General features: G+C 31.4%; 1 protein-coding gene across 2 annotated transcripts in view; it reads left to right on the top strand.

Annotated features, from left to right (window-relative positions):
- Spock3 (SPARC (osteonectin), cwcv and kazal like domains proteoglycan 3) overlaps positions 1-13,726 on the top strand; it is a 405,155-nt gene that overhangs the window by 380,181 nt on the left and 11,248 nt on the right. For both annotated transcript variants that reach the window (XM_078030963.1, XM_078030962.1), the window contains exon 7: positions 4,422-4,541. In XM_078030963.1, the coding sequence (XP_077887089.1) occupies positions 4,422-4,541 (120 nt within the window). The remainder of the gene's footprint in view (positions 1-4,421; positions 4,542-13,726) is intronic.

Genomic DNA, 13,726 nt, shown 5'->3' with positions numbered 1-13,726 from the left:
GTATTAAGAAACGACAAAATCATAGAATTTGGAGGGAAATGGATGGCATTAGAGCAGATTATGCTAAGTGAAGCTAGTCAATCGTTAAAAAACAAATACCAAATGACCCCTTTGATATAAGGGGAGTAAACAAGGACAGGGTAAGGACGAAGAGCTTGAGAAGAAGATTTACATTAAACAGGGATGAGAGGTGGGAGGGAAAGGGAGTGAGAATGATATATAAGAGGAAAGGAGGGGTAAGACAAGATAATACAAATGGAAGAAATGATTTACGGTAGAAGGGGTAGAGAGAGAAAAGGGGAGGGGAGGGGAGGGGAAGGGGGATAGTAGAGAATAGGACTGACAGCAGAATACATCAGACACTAGAAAAGCAATATGTCAATCAATGGAAGGGTAACTGATGTGATATAGCAATTTGTATACGGGGTAAAGTTGGGAGTTCATAACCCACTTGAATCAAACTGTGAAAGATGATGTATTAAGAACTGTGTAATGTTTTGAACGACCAACAATAAAAAAAATAAATAAATAAATAAAATAAAATGGAAGCAATATATTTTTATAATGATTAAAGTAATTAATACATGTAAAGTATTTATCACACAAAGTATGCATTTTATCATTATTGTTTTATTCATTATAATTACTAAAATTATTAATTAAAATTATTTCGACTTTTTGGAATATTTAAGCTCAATGTAATATTGAGACTAAAACTCTGATTCTATATTCAATCCTGATATAGGATCTCCCATTTGGTAACTTGTTTAAAATACTATTATATTTATTATGCATTACTTAATTTTAAAAATCATGAGATTTCAGAATTGTTCAACTATACATACATAGTAAGTATTATCACTATACTCAGATTTTAGAACACAATGAGATATGTCATATTAATCTGTTCTACAAAATAACTTTGAGCCTTTAGCGGATACCTTGTTGGGTGAAACTTTGCTTTTTGCTTGGTATGGCGGAACAAATGATATTGAACAATTTCAGTGAATATGCTTGAATACATGCTGTATACTTTCAGGACAAACTTTAAAGAAAAGAGATTTTTAATGGAGGTTTATATGCATTTCTAACTTTTTAAAAAGTTTTTAAGTTCTGTTTATTTTTAATGTCAAAACAGGTATATAGCACACAAACCAAAGTGAAAAAAGCGATGAGTAGCCAAAGTAGGACTCCCTTAAACAGTTTTCTCCCTCTAACCCAGATCCCTGAAGTGGAGATAGTTTGACCATCTTCATATATATTCTTCCAGAGATATGTGATGCATATATTAAAAGTGCATAAATATGTAGATTCCCTCTAATTTAAGCAGATTTTTGTTTCCTAAGATCTTCCTGAGCAGAAGGGTGTAGATATTCATATTAGGAGCATGACTTTTATGACCTTATCACTGTCACTCATCAATAAAATTCATATTTTCTTTGCCTTTCACTAGGTTTGTTGTTTCATCTGTTTGAAAAGATCTATGCATTTTTAACTTTATTTTAATTAGGTATATATGAAAGCAGAATGCATTTTGATTCATTGTACACAATTGAAGCACAACTTTACATTTCTAGGGTTATACAAAATGTAGCATCACACCATATTTGCAGTCATACATGTACCTAAGGTAATGATGTCCATCTCATTTCACCATCTTTCCTACCCTCATGCCCCCACCCGACTCCTCCCTCCCCTTTGCCCCATCAAATTTCCTCCATTTTCCCCATGCCTCCCCCCATGATGGATCAGCATCCACTTATCAGAGAGAACATTTGGCCTTTGGTTTTGGGGGATTATCTGACTTCAACTAGCATTATATTCTCTAACTCTATCCATTTGCCTGCAAATGCCATAATTTTATTCTCTTTTAATGATGAGTAATATTCCCTTATGTGTATATATCACAATTTCTTTATTCACTCATCTATTGAAGGGCATCTAGGTTGGTTCCATAGTTTAGCTATTGTGAATTGAGCTGCTATAAACATCGATGTGGCTGCATTACTATATTATGCTGATTGTAAGTCCTTTGGGAATAGACTGAGGAGTGGGATAGCTGGATTAAATGGTGGTCCTGTTCTAAATGTTCTGAGAAATCTCATACTGCTTTCCAGAATAGTTGCACTGATTTGCAGTTCCACCAGCAGTGACTGTGCCTTTTCTCCCACATCCTTGCCAACATTTATTATTGTCCGTATTCTTGATAACTGCCATTCTGACTGGCAGTTATAACTTGTCTCAGTCATCTACTTCTGATTTATATTTCTCTAGTTACTAGAGATGTTGAACATTTTTTATGTATGTTGATTAAATGTATATCTTCTTCTGAGAAATGTCTGTTCAGCTCATTAGTCCATTTACTTATTGGGTTGTTTGGTGTTTTTGGTGTTAAGATTTTTGTGTTTTTTATATATCCTGGAGATTATTGCTCTATCTCATGTGCATGTGGTAAAAATTTTCTCTCCCCGAACAGTTATCTCATATTACATAAAGGTGCCAAAAACATACATTGGAGAAAAGATAGCCTCTTCAACAATTGGTGCTGGGAGAACTAGAAATCCATATGCACCAAAAATGAAAATAAACCCGTATCTCTCATCATGCACAAAACTCAACTCAAGATGGATCAAGGACCTAGGAATTAGTCCAGAGACCCTGTGCCTAATAGAGAAAAAAGTAGGCCCAGATCTTCATTGTATAAGATGAGGTCCTGACTTCCTTAACAAGACTCCTAAAGCACAACAAATAAAATAATGAATTAATGAATGGGATGGACTCAAAAAGCTGCTTCTCAGCAAAAGAAAGATTCAATGAGGTGAAGAGAGAGCTATGTATTTTGTACATTGCTCTGTCCCAGAACAGGCAGTTTCAGAACTCCTATCACCTGCCTCTGCACTTAGCACACACCATTTGGCCTGGAATCCCCCTTCCCATCTTCCTAGAAATGCTCTTCACCCCTCAATTCTCCATTTTATCAACTTTTCTCAGTAATCCACTTTCTTGCCTTAGTCTTTGGTGTATCTTATTTCCCAATTATTTTCTGGAAAAAAGATAAAATGTGTGGTTCATTTTTCAGATTTGGTTTTCAGATCTCTTTGGTTTACTTGAATTTTCTGGCTTAGACATAGGAAATGTTTTTTTTTTCCATGATCATGATGCCTGCATGATTATGGCATTCTGATTCCTTATTCTTGGTATATGAAAAGAAAAATTGTTACATTCCCCCATAAAAATATGTATGACCTTCTTCTTTGATTCTAGTAATTCCGAAATTTATGATTTGCTAATCTGGGTCACCAGCTGTACCAGGTCTTTCAAATCTGGGATCTTGTTGCCCTCAAGTGCTAAGAAGTTGTCTTGATTGTGTTAGATTCCATACATTGTATTATAGTATATATATCATATATCATATCAGAAGGCAATTTATATATAATGTAACATTTTATAACACTATTGCATGAATTATTTCCAACAAAATGAGCAAGAACTGTATTTGTACAGAATACTTAGCAGTTGAGGAAATCACTTATTTATTGCAACATGCAGAAGGCATAGATCTGTAATGCCTGTTGTCCTCTAAGTGAGGTAAATACGTTTTTAAAAATATATTTTCAAAGCATTTTACTACCAAATTCTTGAATTCATCTACCACATTTTAGCATTAATCACATGCACATTAGGTTTTGGTGTAGCTTATCATGTATTATTTTAAATAATTTTTGATAATAATTTTTAAAATAGACAAAACTATCTTCAGTTCCAAAGGTCAAAGTTTGCTAATCTTCACTTTTTAATGACAAAAATGTAGTTTTATTTTCTTAAATATTTTACAATCTTTTTTCTAATGCCAAATAGCATGATCTTATTTTTCTGTTTAAAAACATGTTATCTTAAACTAAATAGAAACAGTATTAGTTAGTGAATTTTAACATATATTAAATATCCTAACAAAGAATTCTAATTTGTAACATATTATTATAGGAATGGCCAATTATAAATGTAGAATGTTCATTTTGGATTTTCAAACCTTCAGTATCTCAGATGCCCCACTACTTTTCCATAACATATTAATCACATAAATATCAAGACAATTTTTTGTGATGTTCACAATAGGAATCTTGAACCCAAGTATTTTATCAGAAGGAACCATCTATATATACAATAAATATGCACCAATAAAAATGTGTAAAAAATAAAAATACTCTTCTATCAAATAAGATATTATTGCTAAATTACATCTTATGCTTGAAGCATGTATTGAGGTTTATCATTGAAAATAACTGAATCACAATTAGTCCCTGGGTTAGTTTTTTTCTTTTACTGTTACCTTCCACTGGCTATCGGAACAATTGGAGAAATAGCATTGACATCCTACTGAATTCTTAATAAAGATTTGTGATGTTTCCCTTTGTTTTCAGCATGCAGTGACCTGGAATTCAGGGAAGTGGCCAACAGATTGCGGGATTGGTTCAAGGCTCTTCATGAAAGTGGAAGCCAAAACAAGAAGACAAAAACATTACTGAGGCCTGAGAGAAGCAGTAAGATTTCTAAATTTGATAAATGCTATCATCTTAAGATGAAGATTTATATCCAATGAATCCCTTAGAACAAACCCATACATTTTAATATCTATCCTTTACTAAATATTGAATAAAAATCAGAACATTGCTGTTACTTCCAAGTTTTTCCTCAGTATATTGCAACAAAGTTAAGCATTTGGATCAACTTTGATTGATGGAAATGAGAATGTCTCCTCAGAAAGCATTTAGGATCCAGTTAAAAATTATGAATAGACATGTGTTTCAGTATTTTATCAAAGTTGTAGAAAGTACAACATGGGCAATAGAAGTAAGAATATTGGAGTAGACATTTAAAGAACACAGTTGAACTCCCTCAAATAGTCTTTACAAGAGTGCTTTGCTGGCATCTTAATTTGTCTCTGTACAAAATGGATTAGTAGAAAAGAAAAGACTGAATATCTGCAAATCAAATAAGCAACATACTGAAGCGAAATAAAAGCATAGATGGGCTCAGGTTAGGGCTCAGCCTAGCATGTGTGAGGCCCTGGGTTCAGTTCTCAGCACTGCATATAAATAAATAAAATAAAGGTCCATTGACAACTGAAAAATATTTATAAAAAAATAAAAGCATATGACTCTGACTGGAATCTTATCATCTGTATAATTCCTCCAATTCCTTGGAAATAAAAATGGCAAATTGAAGTAGGACATTTGTTATGAATAATTTTATGAACTTTTCATTTTATTTTATTATTGTTTGTATAAATACTTGTGTTGTATGTAATCTACATAAAAAGCCTATCAAAGCATGGTCTGAATCTTTCAAATTGAAATAATTTATCTAAAAGTCAAGAAAAGGAGATAGGGCATCAGTTATGAGCCCTTATTTCTTAACTGACAAAGAAATGCTGGGGGCGTGACCTCCATTGCTTAGGGTGAGTGACATGATTGTGCATTCTCACTTGAAACCCTCAAAATGCAGATTAGCAAAATCATACAGTAAAACAGCACAATCATTTATAAACTCTGTTTCCTAAACTGTCTTATTTGTTTGCTTTCTTAACATTTAGGGATTTTCTATAATCCTAAACTCTTATATTTATGAATCTTATTTGTATTCTATAATAATTTAATATAGCAGTGCAATTTAGCTATTACCTTTAGATATAATATCTGTCTTCAGATATGTAATGACTATGCATACATTTCCTCTTGTGAATTTCAGGAAGAAATTATACTACTATCCTGATCCTGTAGGAGAGTTTCTTAGTTCTGTCTTGAATTTATCAATTGAATTTTTTGGCAACTGTCAATACATTTCAGCCTGCATTTATTTCATAAAAATAATAACTAAATATATGTGGCCTTATTTCATTCTGAAAAAAAATATACGTGGTATGGGAAGATTTCTTCCAGAACCTTACGTGCTGATTTACAAAAATCAAATAAAATCCATACCTGTGTCCCCAAGAGTCATACTTGAACATGGCATGCTATCAAATTTCTCCTTTGAGCTTGAGTTTGAACTAATTTCCCTCCTAGATTTGGAGATGGATCAAAGCATAATTTGAAGATCCCTCGGCAAGGTGCCTGGTTAAATGTATGCATTCATAAATATTTTCTTTTCTGGCTTTTTCTTCGAAGAAATGACATGAAACTCTCTTAAGATGGTGGATTCATTATAAGAAACTCCTATGGAGTCTGATAATCTTTGGAGAGTAAAGGGGAAAAAAGGGCTATAGAATTATTTATACTACTTAGTCAGTGGCTAATTGAGAAATCCTTGGGTGAATCCTTCACTCAATCCATTATATTTAATTTGCAAATCAACCCTCCCCTGCTCCACTACACTACTGGGAATTCAATGAAGTCAGAGATGTTTGTTCATCATTGTATTCATAGAGCCTGGAATAGAGTTTCACATAATATTTACTAAATAAAAATTAAGAATAAATTTTATTTACTAAATGGAATAAAATTTACTTGCTAAATAAAAATGAATGAATTAATAGTAAATTTTATTTGCTAAATAAGAATAAAATTCATTTGCCAAATAAAAATTAAGGAATGGATGAAGCAAAAAGTTACCAATGTACTACATCCTGTACTTTAGTATAATTAAATCAATCAATGAGTTCCTTAGGAATATTATGTATTGCTTCCATTATTTTCTCTGTGAAAATTAATGCTGCAATTTTCATGCTCTTATTTCCATGAGTGGAAGTAATGGGTCAAAGTACAAATGCATTTTAAATTATAATTGATAGTAGATGTTACCAAACTTTTAAGTGAAAATCTTAAGGCATTTCCAATTTTGGCCAGTAAGGTATGGAGTTAGTGTTTGCCTGCATCCCAGTAGCAAAAAGTATTATCATTATTTTTATCTTTTGCATTTTTTGAATATAGTATAATATTTTCTTTTGAATTTAATTTATATATTCTTTATTGGTAGTGAATTTGAACATAGAATATTATTTGAAAAGCTTACAGTTAATAAAAACAAAACACATCTGATGATGTATCTTCTTACCTGTTGAATTCTGAAAAAAAGCAGATTGACAGTTTTCTTTGTAGTTCTACACGAAGAAGTCCCTTCAGCATTTTTAGTAGATTTTGCTTCAAATGTTAGCTACTCTATTTTATAGTACACTAGATTTATTATTTAAAAATAATAAATTGGCTTATTAATTAATTGGCTTATTATTCTATTTTCTTATACTTTATCCTACTTATTGTTTTCCAGCACATATTTTACCCTAAGTGATAGTAGTATTACCATTTTTCCATTCCAGTTGATTGCATTTTCCTGAAGTCCTTGGTATCATTTGTTGTCAATCTTTTTTTTTAATCACTAATACTTGTATCTCTTGTATGAACTCCCAGAATTGGGTCTTCACTTTATTTTTTGATATGGCAATGAGAAGAATTTGCACATTATCATGTTTTAAAAAATTAAGAATTTGATGAAGTCAACATACATTGCAGGGAAATATTCCAATGCAAAATGTTTTGCCTTTCAGTTGCATAAAACAGAAAGCAAAATAAAATTAACTTTGTGATCCCTTATTAATAGCAGACCAAAATTCCAAGATAATTGTGTCATTGCAACAGAAGAAAAATCAAATTTTAGTTCTGCATCAAATAAGACTTGACATTACTTTTAAAATATTATGAATAAACCATTTTAAATATTATCTATTATGGACCAAGACAAATATTTATTTTGCTAAATCTCATAATGTTTAAATTTACTTAGGTGTTATCTCACATATTTTAGAGGACTTATTTTAGGACAAAATTGTATATTTAATAAAATATTTTCATGTTAAGTTATTTGCCTAGATGAGTCATATACATGTATATAATTGTTAATTACAATAACTATTTTGTAGAGAAAACTATGAGGTGGATAATTATAAACTGTTATGCATCAGCATTTTGCAATAGATTAACCAAGTTTATGAATATATATTTCATACTCTTTTATAGCCAAATGCTTCTTTATAATATATCGTTTTAATGTGGCAAAAATGAACATGCTTATTAACAAACTCAAGTATAAAAACTTCTCAGACAAGCCATAAAAATAAGAGGCAAAGTAGTATGTGACTTTAAATGCATGTTTTACTGTTTTATATTTTTAAGAATTGACCTAGCTATTATATTAGATATCAGCTAAGTAATGCCCAGTGATTAAATTAATCTAAATTAGGTAAAGGTTTTAAGTACCAATAGATCTTAGAAATCATTTTTAAGATCTTAGAAATTATTTTTAGTTTATTAAAAACATAACTACTCTTGAAATAAAATTCATCCGAGTGATTTAATTGGATAAGAAACAAATTTAAATTTCTTAGAATTGTAAATTTCTAATGTAATGCTTGCTAATATGATAAATATACTTATTAATTTAGGAAAAATATATCCAAATACAACAACAGCATATGTGGTAACATTCAAAAATCTAATAAGTGTAAAATCATTGTTATTTCCTTGAGCAATATTAAAACAATTCATTTGTAATTTAAATGTCAGAGTTCATTTAAATTATGCTATTTGATTTTTAAAGCATTGTAATTATTCTTCATATAAAAGACTTTTGAGTTGGGCACAGTGGTGCAGACATGTAATCCCAGCAATTCAGGAGGCTGAGGCAGGAGGTTCACAAGTTTGAGGCCAGACTGAGCAATTTAGCAAGATTCTAAGCAATTTATCAAGACCCTGTCTCAAAATGAAAACTAAAAATGGCTGGGTATGTCACTTAGTACCCTTGGGTTCAATCCACAGTACTGAAGAAAACTTTTCCAAAAAAAATATTTTTTTAATTTCTGCAAATTAAAATTTATATAAGCACTTATTTATCTCTGAGTTGTGAGTCAATAAGAATACAACTTTCCAGATTTCCTTAAGAGGTTTTTATGATCTAATTTGTTTATACCATCTGGAATTCTAAAATAACAGCTCATTTATGCACATATATACACTCCTACCAAAGCTCTGCACCAATTTGTACTTATTTGTCTGTAGACTCTAACTCCCGTCTAACTAAATGAAAGATTATAGGTTGAAGTTGATCATGACAATGGAGTTTGCTGCATTTGGGGAAGTCAGAATATCTTACCTATTCTGATCAACTAACTTCAGCCTTAATATAGAAATGTGATGATATACCTGAAGAACAGTTTAGAAAAAAAAATTGTTGGTTTTTTTTCATTAAAAAATGAATTCTATTGATTTTTTAGATTTCTAAAAATCATTTTTGTTATTCATACTCCATGAATAGAATGCTATCATTTTAATGGTAAGTATAATAATAAAATGAAGATAATCATCTCTTTCTTGTAATACCAATCTCTAAGTTATTGGACATCATATCAAAGAATTTGGGGTTTTTATCTGTAATTATCAATACTGTAAAAGTAGGGGCAAATATGCAAAAAAAAAAAAGCCAAAATATCTATTTATTCAATTGTGTAATGAAGTGTGCTTAAAAGCCAATACTCATTGTTTACTGTGTGTAGTATTTCATTCGAGATGGACCTTTGATATTTAAATTATTAATGTAATTTCCATTAAAATAATAAGCTTTTTTGCTATGCTATCTTAAAATATTACAGACCTTGCTTTCTATGACATTAGAATAAATGGAAATTACTTTTCCTATAGTTTCTTGAAAAATATTGATTAAAACTTATACCTGATAATCTAGTTTTATAAGTAAACCTACAGTAATGAATGACTTTGAAAGGTAAATACAAGCTGGTGCCAAACCCTTTGCCATGCAGGAGAGAAGTGGACAAGGGATTAATTTGGCACAAGTGTCCTTTTCCATACTTTATAACCTTAAATAACCTAAAAGTGTACCTCACTTCAAAGAAAGCCTTTGATGTGATGTTTCCTAGTATAACACAGGGAGCATCAAAGGCCCAATTCAGAAAAACTGGCTCTAAACATTGGCCAAAAGAAGACCCAGGGCTTTGTCAATTCTGTTGAACATGAATGCATATGCATTCATAAAACTTATGAACCAGCAAATTTGGAACTAGAAAACAACCAAATTCAATCCAAGAGACAACCTAATACAAGTCATCTGAAAATTCACAATTATATTTGTAAGTTAACCTGTGATGTGTTAATAGTGTATATTATTTTCTTCCCGGCAGTATCACATACTTTTTTATCTATTTAAGTTTACTGTCCAGTTATAAAGATTAAAAGTAGAAACTAAGTCATAACATCTTTGTTTTCCTGTATCCTTACCTCAAAACAGGGCAGTGTAATATCATCCTTAGTATTTATATATTTTCTACATAGCTACTATGATAGTTAAACTAAATGCAAAATGGGTGATATACTCTCTTATTTTTTCTACTTTTACACTAGATTGCTAAGAAGAATTAGTCCAAATTCCTCTTGTAATTTTGATTGTCTGCTGAAACCTGACTATTCTTGCAGGTGTAATGGGAGTTTCTGATGAATATATTTCCTCACAGTAGAGGAACTGGCTTCATATTTGCTGTTTACAGGTCCTAGGATATTGCACCCAAGTATCTGCATGACTCACTCCCTTTACTTTATTCAGTTGTTGCTCAGTAGCCATCCAGGCACCTTCCTCCCACTCCACATAAACACCACCAGGGCCACTCAGCCTTAGGCTCCTCATGATGCTACTTGGTTTTTCTTCCTAGCTTGTATTGCTACTTCACAATCTTACTGCATTGTTTTCTTTTTCTTCAAAATAATATGTAAGCTTGAGGAATTAAAAAATGTTCTACTCTGCAATCCCCAACTACTGGAAAACTATTGTCACATAATTGGACTCAATAGCAATTTGTATAATGCATAAGTTAATAAATCCTTACACACATTATTATCTAGACAGGAACCTAATTTCAAAAGAGTGACAAGCAGCCTGTAGCTGCTTTCTTTTGATCTCTGAATAACGTGCAGTTTCCAGGAGGACAAAATTATGACAATAGCAGGATTAGATTAAAAGGTTCAAGACTTGACACTTCAATGGAAAGATGCCTTACTTTAAAAGGTGGCATATCCTGAAAGTGGAATAGGAAACCATAGGCAGAACAGTGATATACTCTCTAACTTAATTTTTTCTACTCTTACACCAGTTTGCTAAAAAGGATTAGTCCAAATTTCTCTCGTAATTTCAATTGTTTCCTGAAATCTGTCCATTTTTAAAACATTTAGTTTCATACTCCACTTTTAGGGAATCCTGCCCTTTTATTTAGTTATTTTTTTGGGGTGGAGGGTACTAGCACTCAACCACTGAGCCATGTCTCCAGCCCTATTTTGTATTTTATTTAGAGACAGGGTTCCACTGAGTTGCTTAGCACCTAGCTTTTGCTGAGACTGACTTTGAACTCATGATCCTCCTTCCTCAGCCTCTGGGATTACATGCGTGCACCACCATGTCCAGGGGTACACTGCCTTTTTAGAAGGGATTTGCTAACCTCATACACTGGTCATCAAAGCAGAATTAATTTTACATTATTTAAACTTCACATTGCTCTGACAACAAAAAAGTATATTATGGTAAAAAATGATATATTATTTTCTAATAGTTGTTTTAGTAGTTATTCATAGCTCTCAAACACAACGTGGCACTAATATGCGATTTTAGTAAACTATGTTTTATTTTGTTTATTTATTCAGTTTATTTTTTGGTACTAGAGATTGAGGCATTTACCCCCTGAGTCACATATCCAGCCCTTCTTATTTTTCTTATTTTGAGACAGAGTCTTGCTAAGTTGCTTAGGACTTCACTAAGTTGCTGAGGTAGGATTTTAAGTCAGGATTCTCCTGCCTCAGCTCCGAGCTGCTGGGTTTCTGTAAGAGGGCCACTGTGCCTAGCAGTTAACCAGATTTTCTCACAGACTTTACATAAAGAATTACCCATGCCATTGCCCCCCAAATTGCTTTTTATTTGAATTTTAGTGTAAATATTTCATAGTTAAATGGTTTTCAAAAAGAGGATGATGATGTCATAGCTTTTAAATAAATTAAGCCAGCTGATAAAGTTTACAAATTGTATTTATAATTTAAGTCCATTTGGTTTATAAAAGATATCAGACCTCTGGGATATATTTTGTTGAGATGGACTTTGAAGTGAACTGTAAAACAAATGAATGACCATAGAAAACCACTCAGATAATAAAACCTTAAAATGGGTTTTTGGATAAGAAGAAATGGAGCTGGGTAGTCCTGATTCTATTTATCATTACCTTGAAAATACTTGTTTGAGGTTTTGTTGAATAAGTGTATTTTACAGCTATTATAATTTATATACTTTGATTTGCTTCTATTGCTTAAATCTTCAGAAGTCAAATAGGAGAAATACAACACCCAGTGTTTTTAAGAATATGGTTGTGATGGAGAATATCTACTTTTTTTCAAAGTGTTATTGTATTTATTTTTCTTTTTCAATTTGGAAAGCTTCAGGACATCAGCATCATATGCAAAAATCCTCAGATTAACGGTCTGACTCAGATTATGATAATGTTATATCATTGCTTTCTTACGCACCAAATGTTCTCAGTCAGAGAAAATGATGGAATTACTTAAACCCCTAGGGAAAATGAACACACTCTAATTTCTTACTAAGATATTGCTCTCTTTATGTCATGCTGTCTTCACATTGAGAGGAAGATTGAATTTGGAATCAGATGGCTTAAAAATAATGCCCCATTTTAATGCAATTAGGAGCCTTCTAGGTAGAGCAGAGAACTTCAGCTTTTGAAAACAAAGGTTTAAAGAGTTCAAAGATAAATTTTCTTTTCTTATTTTAAGCAGTAAATTGAAAGATACAGATCATTTCTTGTTTTGGTGGTTCTAATTATTGAGACATCTGGCATTTTCTTTTATTAGGTGGAAACTGTAACTCTGTATACTAAAATTTAATTATATACTTTAGTATTAAGAAGGTATTGTCTTAACCTATGGATGTTTTAATTTTATCAAAATAACATATTTCATATTAAATTGAATTATGTGCTTCTATTTTACTAAAAGTATGATTATAAAAAAAGACACAAAGTAAATGACATATTACAATAAAGTGTACTAGGAAATTATTGAACTGGATCTTCCAGGAGCCAAACTTTGATTAACTTCTAGTCCTTAGGAACTATATTATTCCAAACACTGAAAATTACAATTAGTATTGGAAATTTTAGAATTAGAAAGCATATAATTTCAAATTATAGAAATTGCTGTTAGTATTAGAGAAATTTTAGGAAATTTAAGTAGATTGATTCTCACTGTGTGAATGAAAGATTGTCAAATTTGTTACATTGTTTTCAATAAAATGAGTACCTGACTTTCAAAATATGATCATCTAGGATATTCAGAATGTTTTTAAACATGATTCGGAACCTACTACAAAGTAAAACAATATCAGCTCCCAAAAATACAATAGTGAATAAGCTAAGAAAAGGTATCTATGTAGAAAAAATGAAACACAATTTTATATTACATTCTTTTATTTCATGTATATAGAGTTTGCTAAAATATAAGAGTTTTTCTTGTCAAATTTTCACCAGTGCTATCATGAGTAGTTCAGAGACTCCCTGAATGTTTAGATAATGGGTGTCTTGGAAGCATCAAGAAGTGATAGCTAAAATCAAGGGGAAACCTATAAATAAAGGCAAATAAAGTAACTCAAAAACCATAATTATCTTTGATTCTTT

The sequence above is a fragment of the Ictidomys tridecemlineatus genome, chromosome 14 (genome assembly GCF_052094955.1).
Source record: "Ictidomys tridecemlineatus isolate mIctTri1 chromosome 14, mIctTri1.hap1, whole genome shotgun sequence".
Lineage (NCBI taxonomy): Eukaryota > Metazoa > Chordata > Mammalia > Rodentia > Sciuridae > Ictidomys > Ictidomys tridecemlineatus.
Note: the sequence above shows the minus strand (reverse complement) of the source record. Positions and strands in the feature narration are given on the sequence as shown.